Below are 17,065 nucleotides of genomic sequence, written 5' to 3'. Positions count from 1 at the left end.
CCCCCCCCCCCCCCCCCCCCCACTCTCTCTCTTCCCCCCACCTCAACCAGGCGCTCCCTCAGGTTTCTTCCTGGCCCTCCAGCCCTCTATTCCCTGATCCCCCCCAGCCCCGGGAGTGTATTCCTCCTCTGTCCACGTCTCCCAACACTCCTCTCAGGCCGGAGAGAGCAGGGTCCTCGCCTGGCTGACCCCTCCCCCTCTCTCTCTCTGAGAGGCCGGTTGATGCGGATATTGTAGACCCTCTGGGACGGGAACAGGCCCTTTCGGAGTTCGGGCACTGTCCCCTCCTCCTGCCCCCCCTTTCTGGGTTTAACCACCTCCTTCCCGTCGCCAGGCGGCTGTGCGAGGGCTCGCTCCGGCGTTCCCCGGCGGCTTCCGACACCCTCCTTCCCCGACGTCCGCTATTTTGGTGCTCACGTCGCCCTCCCCCCCCCCCCCCCCCCCGCCCTCTCCCTCCCTGCCCTGCAGGAGACGGATACGGACACAGAGGGCTCTGAGGGGACAGAGCAGGAAGCGGATCTCCACCCGGACTGGGAGAAGCTGACGATGGGAGACGCCTACTTTGACCTGGCGCCCTGGGGTCGGAGCAAGCAGGGGGCGTGCGACCCCTCGCTCTGGCTCACTGTGGTCAAGGAGTCCCGCGCGAGGAGGCCGGGAGGAGGTAGGAGCCGGAACGCGTGCGTTCGAGGCCTGTGCTGCGTACCCTACGCTGACACGCCTTCTCCCTGGAACAGTTCTGGGTCTCTCTCTCTCTTTCCCCCCCCCCCCCCCCCCCCCCTTGGTAAACCAGGCACGGCTGTGATTTTTGCGGAATCAGGTTGGAAGGTAGCTCACTGAGCTGGAAGGTTGTATTTCCGACGTTTCGTCACCGCTCCATAAGGGAGCTGGACAGTAACAGACTTGACATCGGACTGACTGGCAGGAAGCTTTGCACCGGGATATCCGAGCACCGACGGGCTGCCAGAGGACAGGACACGCTTCTCACACGCAACACTCACCACGTGCCCACGCACGCACACATACATACCACGCACACGCACCACGTGCACACAAGCACCACACACACACCACACACGGACTGCACACGCGCCGCTCGCACATGCACCCCACGCTCGCACATGCACCCCACGCTCGCACATGCACCCCACGCTCGCACATGCACCCCACGCTCGCACATGCACCCCACGCTCGCACATGCACCCCACGCTCGCACATGCACCCCACGCTCGCACATGCACCCCACGCTCGCACATGCACCCCACGCTCGCACATGCACCCCACGCTCGCACATGCACCCCACGCTCGCACATGCACCCCACGCTCGCACATGCACCCCACGCTCGCACATGCACCCCACGCTCGCACATGCACCCCACGCTCGCACATGCACCCCACGCTCGCACATGCACCCCACGCTCGCACATGCACCCCACGCTCGCACATGCACCCCACGCTCGCACATGCACCCCACGCTCGCACATGCACCCCACGCTCGCACATGCACCCCACGCTCGCACATGCACCCCACGCTCGCACATATTCACCGCGCGCGCACACACCCCACGCTCGCACATATTCACCGCGCGCGCACACACCCCACGCTCGCACATATTCACCGCGCGCGCACACACCCCACGCTCGCACATATTCACCGCGCGCGCACACACCCCACGCTCGCACATATTCACCGCGCGCGCACACACCCCACGCTCGCACATATTCACCGCGCGCGCACACACCCCACGCTCGCACATATTCACCGCGCGCGCACACACCCCACGCTCGCACATATTCACCGCGCGCGCACACACCCCACGCTCGCGCACACGCACATGCTCGCACATATGCACCGCACACACACGCACCCCACGCTCTCGCACACGCACCCCATGCTTGCACACATGCACCGCACACACACGCACCACACGCTCGCGCACACGCACATGCTCGCACATATGCACCGCGCACACACGTACCACACGCTCGCACATGCGCACCGCACGCACACGTACCACACGCTCGCACATGCGCGCCGCACGCACACGCACCACACGCTCGCACATGCGCGCCGCACGCACACGCACCACACGCTCGCACATGCGCGCCGCACGCACACGTACCACACGCTCGCCGCACGCACACGTACCACCCGCTCGCACATGCATGCCGCTCGCACACGTACCACCAGCTCGCACACGTACCACACGCTCGCACATGTGCGCCGCACGCACACGTACCACACGCTCGCACATGTGCATCGCACATACACACAACATACACGCACCACGCACACAACAAATTGACACACTCTCACATGCGACTGGGTCAACACCTCTGTCCTGGCGAAACACAGACACACAGGGATTCCTACAGGCCTGGAACTCCGTCAACCAACACGTTCGGTTTACCAACCTCCTGAGACCCGGAAACGATATCGCCCACCCACAGCAGACCAGACAGAAGCGGGGTTTGAGGAGGTTTGTAGCTCAGGGTTGGGGAGCTGGAAGGTTCATTTCCAGACGTTTCGTCACCCAGACGTTGGGTAACATCTTCAGTGGGCCCCCGGGTGAAGCATTGCTGGCAATTCCTGCTTTCTATTTCCATGTTTTTGGGTTGGTGACATCTTTTTCACCACAGGAAGTGACATTGACGTTACCAGCATCTGGAGAACAAGCCTTCCACCTCACTGAGCTAACTTACTACCTGAAGCACGAAGGGTTGCGGGGGGAGGTTCAGGTTCACCCAGCCCCAGAGCTGGTGTTGCTTTGCATTCTGTAGTCGAAGCAACTAGATACAGCTCGCTCTCCGCTGCTGCTGAAAAATAGTCAGTTGAGTGCGAGCGTGGCTAGGTTCACTGTCCCGCCCACCTTCCATCCTCCCTCAAAGCCAAGCGATGGAGATTGAAGGGTTTCTGAGCTGGAGCATCGGGCAGGATTGTCCTAAACGGATTTTTGTCATTTGTATAAATGACTTTGATGTGAGCAGAGGAGGTTAGAGTTGGTCAGTTTGCAGATGACCCCAAACTTGGAGGGTGTAGTGGACAGCGAAGAGGGTGACCTCAGATTACAACAGGATCTGGACCAGATGGGCCAATGGGCTGAGAAGTGGCAGATAGAGTTTAATTCAGATAAATGCGAGGTGCTGCATTTTGGGAAAGCAAATCTTAGCAGGACGTATACACTTAATGGTAAGGTCCTGGGGAGTGTTGCTGAACAAAGAGACCTTGGAGTGCAGGTTCATAGCTCCTTGACAGTGGAGTCGCAGGTAGATAGGATAGTGAAGGAGGCGTTTGGTATGCTTTCCTTTATTGGTCAGAGTATTGAGTACAGGAGTTGGGAGGTCATGTTGCGGCTGGACAGGACATTGGTTAGGGCCACTGTTGGGATATCGCGTGCAATTCTGGTCTCCTTCCTATCGGGAAGATGTTGTGAAAGGGTTCAGGAAAGATTTACAAGGATGTGGGAGGGTTTGAGCTACAGGGAGAGGCTGGGGCTGTTTTCCCTGGAGCGTCGGAGGCTGAGGGGGTGACCTGGTTTATAAAACCATGAGGGGGCATGGATAGGGGTAAATAGACAAGGTCTTTTCCCCCCTGGGATGGGGGAGTCCAGAACTAGAGGGGGGTAGGTTTAGGGTGAGAGGGGAAAGGGAGCTGAGGGGGTAACTTTCTCACCCAGAGGGTGGTGCGTGTGTGGAATGAGCTGCCAGAGGAAGTGGTGGGGGCTGGTACAATGACAGCATTGAAAAGGAGGATGGGGACAGGGATAGGAAGGGATTGGAGGGGAATGGGCCAAGGGCTGGCAAACGGGACGAGATTAGGTTCGGGGTATCTGGGTTGGCACGGATGAGATGGGCCGAAGGGCCTGTTTCCGTGCTGAAATGGCATGGCGGGATTTGAATCCATATTCCCAGACAAACCTGCTGGATTATTTCATTTCATTTCATTCAATTCATTTGTGGGCTGGGCCCAGCATTTATCACCCTCCCCACCCCCATGTGACACTTCAGGAGGTGAGAAGGGGGTGGGGGGGGCTGCCATCTTAGCCACGTGCTGTGGGGTAGACCCACAATGTCCCTCAGGGAAGGGGGCAATCCCAGGATTCCGACCCCAGGAAGGAACGGCCGATAGATTCCGCGACGGGGAGTGGCTTGGAGTTGGGGAGAGGGGAGGGGGGTGGCGTTCCCCCTGTCTCTGCTCCCTCCCTCCTCCCCCTTCTAGATGGTAGAGGGGTGTGTGGGGGGTTTGGGAAGGTGCTGTCTGAGGAGCCCCTAAGTGGGGTTCTGCAGTGACGGTAACGCCACTGAACGTCAAGGGGGCGATGGTTAGATTCTCTCTCAATGGGAACCCCCAGGATGTTGATAGTGGGGGGGAGGGGGAGGGGGATTCAGTGACGGTAACACCATTGACCATCAAGGGGGCGATGGTTAGATTGTTCCTGTTGCCAGCACATGGCAGTGGAAGCAGATATCACTTTGAGAAGGAGTACCCGAAAACCGCAGTCTGCCAGCACTGGGAGAATGGGCCCAATCCCCTGGTTCGTGCCAAGATGGTGGCTTTGTGTCCACTGCAGGTGGATGCAGCTCACTCACTGAGAGGCACAGGCCTCCCACCTCCCCTCTTTGGGAGCTCAGATGATCCCTGTTCCGAGCTGGACATCGAACCGGGGACGATGTTTGATCCGTTTGGATCTCCGGAGGGGTTACCAGTGAATTTCTGGCGCGTCCCGCCAACGCTCAGCGTTGGGTTTTACTGAGTCTGGTCTCCCCTTTAACAGGATTTCCCCGCTCTCTCTCTCTCTCTCTCTCAGCTCGATCGATGCTCTGTGCTGATTCCCAGGGATCCCTATGGTGCTCCCAGTGGGATCCCACTGTCACCCTGCTGGAGGAACCACACGTGCAGGACCTCTCCAAATGGACCCACAAACAGGTAACAGCGCTCTGGGAGGGTGGGCACATGGTGCACAGGGAGCTTTACTCTGTATCTGACCCCGTGCTGTCCCTGTCCCTGGGATGGAGGGGACAGTGTAGAGGGAGCTTTCCCCTGTATCTAACCGCATACTGTCCCTGTCCCTGGGATGGGGGGGACAGTGTAGAGGGAGCTTTACTCTGTATCTAACCCCGTGCTGTCCCTATCCCTGGGATGGGGGGGGGGGAAACAGTGTAGAGGGAGCTTTACTCTGTATCTAACCCCGTGCTGTCTCTGGGATGGGGATAGTGTAGAGGGAGCTTTCCCCTGTATCTAACCCCGTGCTGTCCCTGTCCCTGGGATGGGGGGGGGGACAGTGTAGAGGGAGCTTTACTCTGTATCTAACCCCGTGCTGTCTCTGGGATGGGGACAGTGTAGAGGGAGCTTTCCCCTGTATCTAACCCCGTGCTGTCTCTGGGATGGTGGGTGGGGGATGGGGGAACAATGTAGAGGGAGCTGTATCCAAGGCAGGAAGCTGCTGACCGTGTTGTCCTGTTGGGGTCAGGTTCACACGGACAGAGTGACGGCGGTGACAGAGACCCCGGAGCTGATCGTCACGGCGTCGTACGACCGGACGGTGCGGCTGTGGGACGGCGAGGCGTTGAAGCAGGTACTGCTGGCTGTGAGGCGGCGCTGTCCCCCCCTGTGTCCCAGAGCCCCAGGACCTGGTGCTGACACTCTCTCTCTCTCTCTCTCTCCCACAGGTCGGCCTGTTCAGCTGCCGCGCCCCCATCCTCTGCCTGGAGGCTAACCCAGCCGACCCGGACCTGGGGGCGTGCGGAGACGCTGGCGGCGACGTCTACTTCCTGCGGTGGAGCAGCCGCCCCTCCCCCGGCCGGGGAGAGGGAGACCTGCTGGCTCAGCACTGATCCCCATTCCCCTCGTGTCTCCCCCTCTCTACCCTCCCCTCCTTCCTTCAGTAAACAAATGAAGCTCGGCTCGCGAATTTAGATAGCGCCTGTGGTGTGCGTTCACCTGTAGAACAAGAATCTGTGAATAAAGACCCCTCCCCCACCAACCCCACCCTCTTGTCTCTTTATGATTCAGGGTGCAGTGTACGTCAGAGAGCAAGCCTTTATTTCCTACAGGTTACAGTGCGTTTCTCTCTAATAATTAACCCTCTCCCTCCTCCCCAACATAAATTAAAACGAGACGATGCACGCACACACACTAACCACAACCACAGAGGTTTAAGCATAGGGGACGTTCCCCCCCTCCCCATCCTGTGACGAAGTCGGGCCTGAAGGTGACGCACGGACGGACGCCCTCGCGTCGTGGGAAACGCTGCGGTCACAGAATCAGACCCCCGCCTGTGTATTCCACTCTCTGTTAGGGGAGAGAGAGAGGGGGAGGAAGTGAGTAAATCGATCGGGCCATCGCTGACCCTCGCGGCGTCAGGAGATTCCTGTTATCATGTGTTCTTCTGTGACCAACAACACGGCAGCGAGGGGGAACAGAACCTCCCCCCCCCCCCCCCCACCCCCACCAAGAATAATACTCACTCAAAATCCAAACCAGTCACGTTAACGCAGAAGATAGCGTGGTTTAAATGAATCGGGCACAAAATAAGAGTGAATTTTATCACCAGGATAACGCTTGCATGTAGTTTTGTAACTTTGCCCTCCCATATCAACAGATATCCCAAGACTTTTCTCTCCCCACCCCTCCCCAACTGACCAGGAAGGAATGAGGGGAGGGGGTGGCAGGATTATAAAGTGGCTGTGAGGATCGAACAGTTGAATTTTGGCTGGTTGTCAGCAGCAGCAAGTCTCTGGGGTGTATTTTTTTAAATTATTAACCACAAAATGGCTTTTTCAAATCTAAAACGACGACAAAGCAGCTGCAAGGAACAATTTGACTCCATAAACGGCAACCCATGCTTTGCTGAGGCGGTTGCATTTCAGAGATGAGAGAGAGAGAGAGAGAGAACACGCTGGGATTTTTCACAATCTGAAGCGTGAGACGGTGATTTGGTGTTCGGACGAAGGTGGTGGTGGTCCACGTACAGGAAGGCAGATTACTACCTCAATCGAATTAATTTAGGTACAGGAGCAGTACAGAGAGATCTGGGTGTTCTTGTACACCAGTCAGTGAAGGTAAGCATGCAGGTACAGCAGGTAGTGAAGAAGGCTGATAGCATGCTGGCCTTCATAACAAGAGGAATTGAGTATAGAAGCAAAGAGGTGCTTCTGCAGCTGTACAGGGCCCTGGTGAGACCACACCTGGAGCACTGTGTGCAGTTCTGGTCTCCAAACTTGAGGAAAGACATTCTGGCTATTGAGGGAATGCAGCGTAGGTTCACGAGGTCAGTTCCTGGAATGGCGGGATTACCTTACACTGAAAGACTGGAGCGACTGGGCTTGTATACCCTTGAGTTTAGAAGACTGAGAGGGGATCTGATTGAGACATATAAGAGTATTAAAGGATTGGACACTCTGGCAGCAGGAAACATGTTTCCGCTGATGGGTGAGTGCCGAACCAGAGGACGCAGCTTTAAAATACGGGGTAGACCACTTAGGACAGAGATGAGGAGAAACCTCTTCATCCAGAGAGTGGTGGCTGTGTGGAATGCTCTGCCCCAGAGGGCAGTGGAGGCCCAGTCTCTGGATTCATTTCAGAAAGAGTTGGATAGAGCTCTGAAGGATAGTGGAATCAAGGGTTATGGAGATAAGGCAGGAACAGGATACTGATTAAGGATGATCAGCCATGATCATATTGAATGGTGGTGCAGGCACGAAGGGCAGAATGGCCTACTCCTGCACCTATTGTCTATGGTCAATTAAGAACCCTTTCCCGGGGAATATCATTGCCAGCAAGCTAATCCAGTCACGTCGCCCTGTTCTGGCTTGTAACTCCGAGCCCTCTCCCAGGAACGATCGCTGGATGATCATGTTGCCTTACTGTATGTGAGCGGTCTGTTCTTATTAAGGCTGTACGCTCCCTTTAAACTAAAACCTAGAAATAACGGGCGCCGTTTCTCCCCGCAACACAGAAACCTTTAACTCTCCGCGCTGCTAGACTCCCTTCTTTTGTTAAACCTTGCTTCAAACAGCCCGTACTCCCAGACGCCCCTCTGGAGAGGATCCAGGTCTTCAGTTGGGGGTGGGGGGGAAGGGAAGGTCAGAGGGGGGTGGGTTTTAGCTAGCAGTGCATGCCACACACCCACCAGACTCCTGGTACACAGTGCAGCTGCTTCTCGGGTGGTACAGGGACGGGAGAGCCAGGGGCAGCGGTTACAGAGAGTCCGGATCACACGGCGTGGGAAACAGCCCTCACCAGGTTCCCCGTCAAAACCAACCCCCAGCTGCCTGCTCCACATCCCTGTTGGCGGACAGCCCGATCCTAATGGCCTTTAACCGTACCCACGTCCGCCAGTTCCTCACAAAGTTCATTCCCCACCCACTTTACGTCGGTGATTGGCCCCTTTCCTCCACCGTGTTTGGGTGGACTGAAATGCGACGCCTGGCACTGAGCCCAAACGGAACTCCCTCTGCCCATCCCCGGCCCGGAGAGTCGTGGCAACGCGCGCTCTTTCACGTCGGGGATCACCACCTTCACCGCCCGCAGGGACGGCGGCGGCGGCGTGGGAGCGGGTTGGACGATTCCCGGCCAAAGTGGAAGCTGGCAGCTGCTGGGAAACGTCAACACCAGATCAGCCCCGATCCAGGCTGGAGGTTCCGGGCTGAACGGTCTCGTTTTTCCCACGCAGCTGGAGAGACACGCTGCTTCACTGTCCCAGGGAGAGGGACGGCACGGGGCAGATGGAATGTAAAGCCTCCAGCGACATGCAGGTTAGGGGGGGGGATTGGCCGTGCTAAATTACCCATAGTGCCCAGGGATGTGCAGGTTAGGGTGGATTGGCCGTGCTAAATTACCCATAGTGCCCAGGGATGTGCAGGTTAGGGGGGGGATTGGCCGTGCTAAATTACCCATAGTGCCCAGGGATGTGCAGGTTAGGGTGGATTGGCCGTGCTAAATTACCCATAGTGCCCAGGGATGTGCAGGTTAGGGTGGATTGGCCGTGCTAAATTACCCATAGTGCCCAGGGATGTGCAGGTTAGGGTGGATTGGCTGTGCTAAATTACCCATAGTGCCCAGGGATGTGCAGGTTAGGGGGGGATTGGCCGTGCTAAATTACCCATAGTGCCCAGGGATGTGTAGGTTAGGGTGGATTGGCCATGCTAAATTACCCATAGTGCCCAGGTTAGAGTGGATTGGCCGTGCTAAATTACCCATAGTGCCCAGGGATGTGCCGGTAAGGTGCACTCGTCCCAGGTAACAGTAGAGTGGTAGGGGGAATGGGAGTGAGTGGGTTACCCGTTGGCGGGTTGGGCCTGTTTCCACAGCGTGTTGGGACTGTCGGATTGGAAAAGCAGCCCCAGCACCCCCCCCACCCCTCACCGAGAGCGATCTCACCTGTGGGGGCTCGATGAAGGCGAGCCAGTCGGAGGCGTGGGTGGGCAGGAGGCCCATGGACTGGCACTTGTAGACAGCCAGCGCCAGCCCCAGCAGGTTGCCGATGAGGTAGACCAGGCCCTGCAGCCACTGCTGGCTCGAACTCTCCAGGAGCTTGAAGGCTGGGAGGAAGCAGAGAGACGGAGACCGTGACAGGAGACAGCAGGCCGGACGGCCCCACCTGGGCAACCCAGCCCTCCCAGCCTCCTCCGTCTCCATCCGGGTGTCTATCCAATAACCAGGGAAACCCCCTACAGATTGGGGAGTCTACTGCTGTTACAGTCAGGGAGTCCCACACCCCCGACTACCGCAGTTAGGGGGGAGAGGGGGAGATACCTGTACACTGACTGGTGTCTCTCAGTCCCCTCTCCCTCAGGGAGATATCTGTACACTGACTGGTGTCTCTCAGTCCCCTCTCAGGGAGATATCTGTACACTGACTGGCGTCTCTCAGTCCCCTCTCTCTCGGGGAGATATCTGTACACTGACTGGTGTCTCTCAGTCCCCCCTCTCTCTCAGGGAGATATCTGTACACTGACTGGCGTCTCTCAGTCCCCTCTCTCTCGGGGAGGTGTCTGTACACTGACTGGTATCTCTCAGTCCCCCCTCTCTCTCAGGGAGGTGTCTGTACACTGACTGGTGTCTCTCAGTCCCCTCTCTCTCAGGGAGATATCTGTACACTGACTGGTGTCACTCAGTCCCCTCTCTCTCTCTCTCTCTCAGGGAGATATCTGTACACTGACTGGTGTCACTCAGTCCCCTCTCTCTCTCTCGGGGAGGTGTCTGGACACTGACTGGTGTCTCTCAGTCCCCTCTCTCTCTCTCGGGGAGGTGTCTGTACACTGACTGGCCTCTGTAGCACAGCCCCGGTGCGATACTCACTTGCTGACATGGACATCAGTGCCTGGATGGGTCTCCAGGCCATCATGCAGACCATCATGATGGGGAAGATGGAGATGGTGTTGCCCGCCATGTACATGATGAACAGATTCATGGGCACCTGCTTCAGGGGTCCCAGGGCGATGTCCCAACAACGCTGTCAAGGGAAAAGCCGAACGGCGGTTAGGAACGGCACACGGCAACTCTCCTCTCGCCCCCGCTCGCAGACTGAAGCCCACCTCCGGTCCTCCCAAGCTCAGGGGAGCTGCGGTGTTCTCCACCTCCCTCGGAGTGCTGTTCGGGTGGCCAGAGGGCGATTGCCGATGGGCTGGGGACATTTCTCAACACCGCACACCAGGAGAAACTACTCGCAAAGGGGCCTGCAGGATCAGAAGCTAGCTGGGGCCGTGTACCTGCACAGAGAGCGTCGAAGCTGGCCGGGGGGGGGGGGGGAAAAGCAATTAATAAAGTGGACAGCGTCCTCAGCTTTATTAGTAGGGGCCGCAGCAGGAGGACATTGTTCAGCTGGAAGGGGTTCGGAAGAGCTTCCCCAGGGTGTTCACAGGAATAGAGGGTTCGGGTTAGCGGGAGAGGCTGGGATGTTTCTCACTGGAGTGTCGGAGGCTAAGAGGTGACCTGCACATCCCTGAGCACTGTGGGTAATTTAGCACGGCCAATCCACCCTAACCTGCACATCCCTGGGCACTATGGGTAATTTAGCACGGCCAATCCACCCTAACCTGCACATCCCTGGGCACTATGGGTAATTTAGCACGGCCAATCCACCCTAACCTGCACATCCCTGGGCACTATGGGTAATTTAGCACGGCCAATCCACCCTAACCTGCACATCCCTGGGCACTATGGGTAATTTAGCACGGCCAATCCACCCTAACCTGCACATCCCCGGGCACTATGGGTAATTTAGCACGGCCAATCCACCCTAACCCGCACATCCCTGGGGAATATGGGTAATTTAGCACGGCCAATCCACCTTAACCAGCACACCTTTGGATTGTGGGAGGTACTTGGGAACATCAGTGCCCCCTGGAAGTTCCCCTCCAAGCCACTTCCCACCCTGACTCGGAAACATACCGCTGTTCCTTCATGGTCGTGGGGTCAGAGTCCCGGAATTCCCTTCCTGCTGGCATTGAGGGACATCCCACAGCGAGGCAGCTACCCGCCCCCCTCCCCCTCACCTGTTCTGGGGACAAACAGGGATGCGCTATCAACACTGGGCCCGGCCAGCGACCCCCGACTCTCGCAAGTGACTAAAGAAAACGAATTCTGATAGCGACAAGGGAGGAAGCTGTTGGTACGTGTTTGAGCTTCTGTATCCGCTGCCTGGCCGGGGCCGGGAGGGGGCCTGTGACGATGCTGACTGCTCGGCTGAGACCGCGAGCGGTGCGGACCGACCCCCCCCCCGCCATGGATGGAAGGCTAGCACCTGCGTTCTGCCCAGTATCGTGTGCGGTGGTGGGTCCGAGGGAAGGTGTGAATCCCTCGGGAGGGGGGTGGGGGGAGGCCGGAACAGTTCCGGTGGCGAGACACCTCACCGAAGGTGTGTGAGAGAGAGAGATCTGGACAAGGTGGGTCTGTGGAGTAACCTGGGCTGGGGGAGAAACTGCTCCCGTTCGCAATCAGGACCAGAAAGACGAGGGTCAGGGGTGAAAGGGAAGTGCCAATAAACCATGGGATGAGTCCAGTCGGGGAGGGGGCACTGATGACAGAAAGGACGAGGGGTGGGAGGGGGGGGCGCAGCGTAGGGTTGACAAGGACGGCCTCCAGGCACGAGGAATGGCAACTGTCAGGAGGGATCAGAGACGGGGCGCCGGAGATGTCCCATGTGGAACAAGTCGGGTGGCGGAAACTACAAGCTCATCGAGAACGATGGCTGGGGGGGGGGGAGGGGGTTGAATTAAAGCCGTTGGCTAAAACAGCGAGGGTGATTGCGAGAACTTTTTAACAAAAAAACACACACCCACAGCAGAGTGATTCAGGCCCGTCTTCCACTGCCAGGAGGTGTGGTGCAGATGAGGAATGAGGAGGCGTTTGCGCGGTTTATAGGGTCATACAGTGTAGAAACAGACCCTTCGGCCCATCGCGTCCGTGCCGACCCAGATACCCCGAACCTAACCCAGTCCCTGTTTGCCAGCCCCTTGGCCCATTCCCCTCCAATCCCTTCCTATCCCTGTCCCCATCCACCTTTTCAACGCTGTCATTGTACCAGCCCCCACCACTTCCTCTGGCAGCTCATTCCACACACGCACCACCCTCTGGGTGAGAAAGTTACCCCTCAGCTCCCTTTCCCCTCTCACCCTAAACCTACCCCCCTCTAGTTCTGGACTCCCCCACCCCGGGGGGAAAAGACCTTGTCTATTTACCCCTATCCCTGCCCCCTCATGGTTTTATAAACCAGGTCACCCCCTCAGCCTCCGACGCTCCAGGGAAAACAGCCCCAGCCTCTCCCTGTAGCTCAAACCCTCCCACATCCTTGTAAATCTTTCCTGAACCCTTTCACAACATCTTTCCGATAGGAAGGAGACCAGAATTGCACGCGATATCCCAACAGCGGCCCTAACCAATGTCCTGTCCAGCCGCAACATGACCTCCCACCTCCTGTACTCAAAACACTTGAATGAGGAACTGACGTGAGGGGATAGCAGTACGAGACAAAGTCAGAAGGCAGATGGAGGGTCAGCATCGTCAAGATGGGCCGAAGGATCTTCCCGCACCGACACTTCTGAGAAGCGAGCCTGGTGGTGTTCCCAGGTTACATGACAACTCACTTTCTCCACCAGGATCCTGTCGGTCTCCTGTACACTGGTGTCCGGCAACTGCTTTTCCGAATATCCGACTGGGTACATGGAGTCACCCTGACCACACTGTCGATCGCGGCTCCTGGGAGAGACAGAAAGAACATAGACAGTGTGAACAGTCACCTCAGCAAACTGACTGGGGACCCCCGTTACAGAGGGAGTCTCTCCCTCGGGGACCCCCGTTACAGAGGGAGTCTCTCCCTCGGGGACCCCCGTTACAGAGGGAGTCTCTCCCTCGGGGATCCCCGTTACAGAGGGAGTCTCTCCCTCGGGGATCCCCGTTACAGAGGGAGTCTCTCCCTCGGGGATCCCCGTTACAGAGGGAGTCTCTCCCTCGGGGACCCCCTGTTAAAGGGGGAGTCTCTCCCTCGGGGACCCCCATTACAGAGGGGAGTCTCTCCCTCGGGGATCCCCGTTACAGGGGGAGTCTCTCCCTCGGGGACCCCCGTTAAAGAGGGAGTCTCTTGATTAGCCGAACAACGTGTTCCTGGCCTGTGTCTTTCAGACGATTGAAGTTCCTGTGTTAAGTGAATTTTGGGGGTTCGCAGCTTTAAGGTGAATCTTTCGGGCTTTGAAGGGAATTCTTAGGATTTAAAATACAATTTCGTGGGCAGTGTCAGGAGAATTTCTGCGGGGTGGGGCAGTTCAGGCGAACTTATGGATTTTAGGGAGAATTTCTGAGGTTAAGCAGAATTCCTGGGGCTTGGAGGTGATCTTCTAGGTTTTCGGGTTAATTTCTGGGTAATTTTGTGGGTTTTAAGGTGATTTTCTGGGGGTGGTGGTTCGAGGTGAATTTCTCTAGGTTTTAAGTTGGATTTCTTGGCGTTTAAGGTGAATTTCCTGGGAATTTAAAACGCGTTTCAGGGAATTAAAGGTGAGTTTCTGAGGCTTTATGATGAACTTCCTGGGGATTTAATGTGAATTTCAGGGAATTTAAGGCGATTTGGTTTTAGGTTTTAAGGTGATTTTCTATGTTCAGGGTGAATTTCAGGGAATTTAAGGTGAATTTCAGGAGAACTTTTAAGCTTTAAGGTAATTTTCTAGAAATTCAATGTGATTTTCTGCACTTAAGATGAATTGCTGTGAATTTAAGGTGAATTTCAGGGAATTTGAGGTGAATGTTTTTAAGTTTTAAGGTAATTTTTTAGGTTTAGGGTGAACTTCAGGGAATCTAAGACAAATTTCAGGGAACTTAAGACAAATTTTTAGGTTTTAAGGTGATTTTCTAGGTTTAGGGTGAATTTAAGACAAAATTTCAGGGAATTTAAGATAATTTTTTAGGCTTTAAGGTGATTTTCTAGAATTAGGGTGAATTTCAGGGAATTTAAGGTGAATTTCAGGGAATTTAAGACTAAATTTTTGGTTTTAGGGTGAATTTCGGAGAATCTAAGACAAATTTCAGGGAATTTAAGACAAATTTTTAGGTTTTAAGGTGATTTTCTAGGTTTAGGGTGAATTTCATGGAATTTAAGACGAATATTTAGGTTTTCAGGTGAATTTCGGGGAATTTAAGGCAAATTTCAGAGAATTTAATGTAATTTTCAGGGAATTTAATGTGATTTTTTTAGGTTTTAATGTGATTTAAGGTAATTTTCTAGAAATTCAATGTGATTTTCTGCACTTAAGATGAATTGCTGTGAATTTAAGGTGAATTTCAGGGAATTTGAGGTGAATGTTTTTAAGTTTTAAGGTAATTTTTTAGGTTTAGGGTGAACTTCAGGGAATCTAAGACAAATTTCAGGGAACTTAAGACAAATTTTTAGGTTTTAAGGTGATTTTCTAGGTTTAGGGTGAATTTAAGACAAAATTTCAGGGAATTTAAGATAATTTTTTAGGCTTTAAGGTGATTTTCTAGAATTAGGGTGAATTTCAGGGAATTTAAGGCGAATTTCAGGGAATTTAAGGCAAATTTCAGGGAATTTAAGGCAAATTTTTAGGTTTTATGGTGATTTTCTAGGTTTATGGTGAATTTCAGGGAATTTAAGGCGAAATTCAGGGAATTTAAGGCAAATTTCAGGGAATTTAAGGCAAATTTCAGGGAATTTAAGGCAAATTTCAGGGAATTTAAGGCAAATTTTTAGGTTTTAAGGTGATTTTCTAGGTTTAGGGTGAATTTCAGGGAATTTAAGGCGAATTTCAGGGAATTTAAGGCGAAATTCAGGGAATTTAAGGCAAATTTCAGGGAATTTAAGACTAATTTTTAGGTTTTAAGGTGATTTTCTAGGTTTAGGATGAATTTCATGGAATTTAAGACGAATATTTAGGTTTTAAGGTGAATTTCAGGGAATTTAAGGCGAATTTCAGGGAATTTAAGACAAATTTTTAGGTTTTATGGTGATTTTCTAGGTTTATGGTGAATTTCAGGGAATTTAAGGCGAAATTCAGGGAATTTAAGGCAAATTTCAGGGAATTTAAGGCAAATTTCAGGGAATTTAAGACTAATTTTTAGGTTTTAAGGTGATTTTCTAGGTTTAGGATGAATTTCATGGAATTTAAGACGAATATTTAGGTTTTAAGGTGAATTTCGGGGAATTTAAGGCAAATTTCAGGGAATTTAAGACTAATTTTTAGGTTTTATGGTGATTTTCTAGGTTTAGGATGAATTTCATGGAATTTAAGACGAATATTTAGGTTTTAAGGTGAATTTCGGGGAATTTAAGGCGAATTTCAGAGAATTTAATGTAATTTTCAGGGAATTTAATGTGATTTTCCAGACTGAAGGTTATTTTTTAGGTTTTAATGTGATTTTTCCAGGTTTTAATGGGATTCCCGGTGGGGTGGGGGTATTAACAACTGCTGTGGTCTGGGGGATGTTGGTGGATGCCTGGGGGTGGGGACAGATCCACTCCCCACCTCCCCCGGGGTGGGGTCCCGGTAGTCCCGCCGCCCGCGGTGCCCCTGGGGCCGGCCAGCCGCCGCTACTCGAGCCCGAGGCTCCCCCCCGCACCTTCCTCCTGCCCCTGGGCCGGGCCCCGGCCCCGCCCCCGCCGCGTGCAGCTCGATCGCCCACTTGTGCCGCCGCGCGCGGTTCGCAACCGCCGCCGCTCCCGCTGCCATGGTGACGGTGACGACAACAGACTCTCCCCCCGCGCGGCCGCGACCACCTCCTCGTCCACCTTCACCCCCGGCTCCGAGGTGCCCAAAACCGCCGGACTGCGCAGGCGCCGCCGAACCAACTGGGGCGGAGAGGGTGACGTGATGGGGGTGCGGCCACTCTCGGGCTGAGGGGCGGGGACCCAAGCCGCCGCTGAACCAATTGGGGGGACGGGGGAGGAGGGACTGTGACGTCAGGGCAGCGCTCGGCTGAGGGGCGGGGAGGCAAGGCGCCGCTGAACCAATTGAGGGACGGGGGAGGAGGGACTATGACGTCAGGGGGCGAGGCGGCGCACGGCCGAGCGGCGACGGGGGCGGGACCGCGACCCGCCGCTGGACCAATCGGCGCCGAGGAGGGGGCGGGGTCGGTGACTCGGAGAGAGGGGGTGTGACCACTATGGGCGGGGCCTCGTCCAAGGTCGGGACGGAGAGGGAAGGAGGAAAGGGGCGGGGCCCGGACCGTGGGGCGAGGGAGGGCGGGGCCGGCGGTGGGCGGGGCCGCTCTCCACGGACGCTGTGATTTAAAGGGATGGGCAGCGGGAGAAGGCGGGGCTCAGTTAAAGGGATCGGCGCGGAATAAACATTATGCCGACAGGAAACACAAAAACACACAGAAACCTGGCCCGGCCAAACAATTAAAGGGGAGGTCAGATTAAAGGGGATGTTCTATTAAAGGGGCAGGGGTCGTGTATTAGGGCTGGGACAGATTCCGTCCCCACGCAAGGCTGAACGGCTGGAGACCCCAGAGCGACGAGGACGGGAGAGCGGCAGGGTGCCTGGGCGAGGGGGCAAGGGGGGGCGGGGGGGAGGCGTGCCGAGGGGAAGAGGAGGTGGACGTGTTCGGGGGGCAGGTGGGG

The 17,065-nt window shown here is 55.4% G+C and overlaps 2 protein-coding genes across 2 annotated transcripts in view; one reads left to right on the top strand and one right to left on the bottom strand.

Annotated features, from left to right (window-relative positions):
• tep1 (telomerase-associated protein 1) overlaps nucleotides 1–5,981 on the top strand; it is a 23,679-nt gene extending 17,698 nt beyond the window's left edge. Inside the window, exons 12-15 of the mRNA XM_060821343.1 lie at nucleotides 335–661; nucleotides 4,806–4,924; nucleotides 5,469–5,573; nucleotides 5,668–5,981. Of these exons, the coding sequence (XP_060677326.1) occupies nucleotides 335–661; nucleotides 4,806–4,924; nucleotides 5,469–5,573; nucleotides 5,668–5,832 (716 nt within the window). The 3' untranslated portion in view covers nucleotides 5,833–5,981. The remainder of the gene's footprint in view (nucleotides 1–334; nucleotides 662–4,805; nucleotides 4,925–5,468; nucleotides 5,574–5,667) is intronic.
• Nucleotides 5,982–6,019: 38 nt separating this feature from the next.
• Nucleotides 6,020–16,328, bottom strand: LOC132807033 (ER membrane protein complex subunit 4-like). The gene is made up of 5 exons (XM_060821340.1): nucleotides 16,063–16,328; nucleotides 13,086–13,197; nucleotides 10,300–10,453; nucleotides 9,380–9,540; nucleotides 6,020–6,289 (listed from the first exon to the last, which is right to left on the bottom strand). The coding sequence occupies exons 1-5, from the start codon at nucleotides 16,170–16,172 to the stop codon at nucleotides 6,254–6,256; spliced, it is 573 nt and encodes a 190-aa protein (XP_060677323.1). The 5' UTR covers nucleotides 16,173–16,328; the 3' UTR covers nucleotides 6,020–6,253.
• Nucleotides 16,329–17,065: the final 737 nt, after the last annotated feature.

Source organism: Hemiscyllium ocellatum, assembly GCF_020745735.1.
Source record: "Hemiscyllium ocellatum isolate sHemOce1 chromosome 27 unlocalized genomic scaffold, sHemOce1.pat.X.cur. SUPER_27_unloc_1, whole genome shotgun sequence".
NCBI lineage: Eukaryota > Metazoa > Chordata > Chondrichthyes > Orectolobiformes > Hemiscylliidae > Hemiscyllium > Hemiscyllium ocellatum.
Note: the sequence above shows the minus strand (reverse complement) of the source record. Positions and strands in the feature narration are given on the sequence as shown.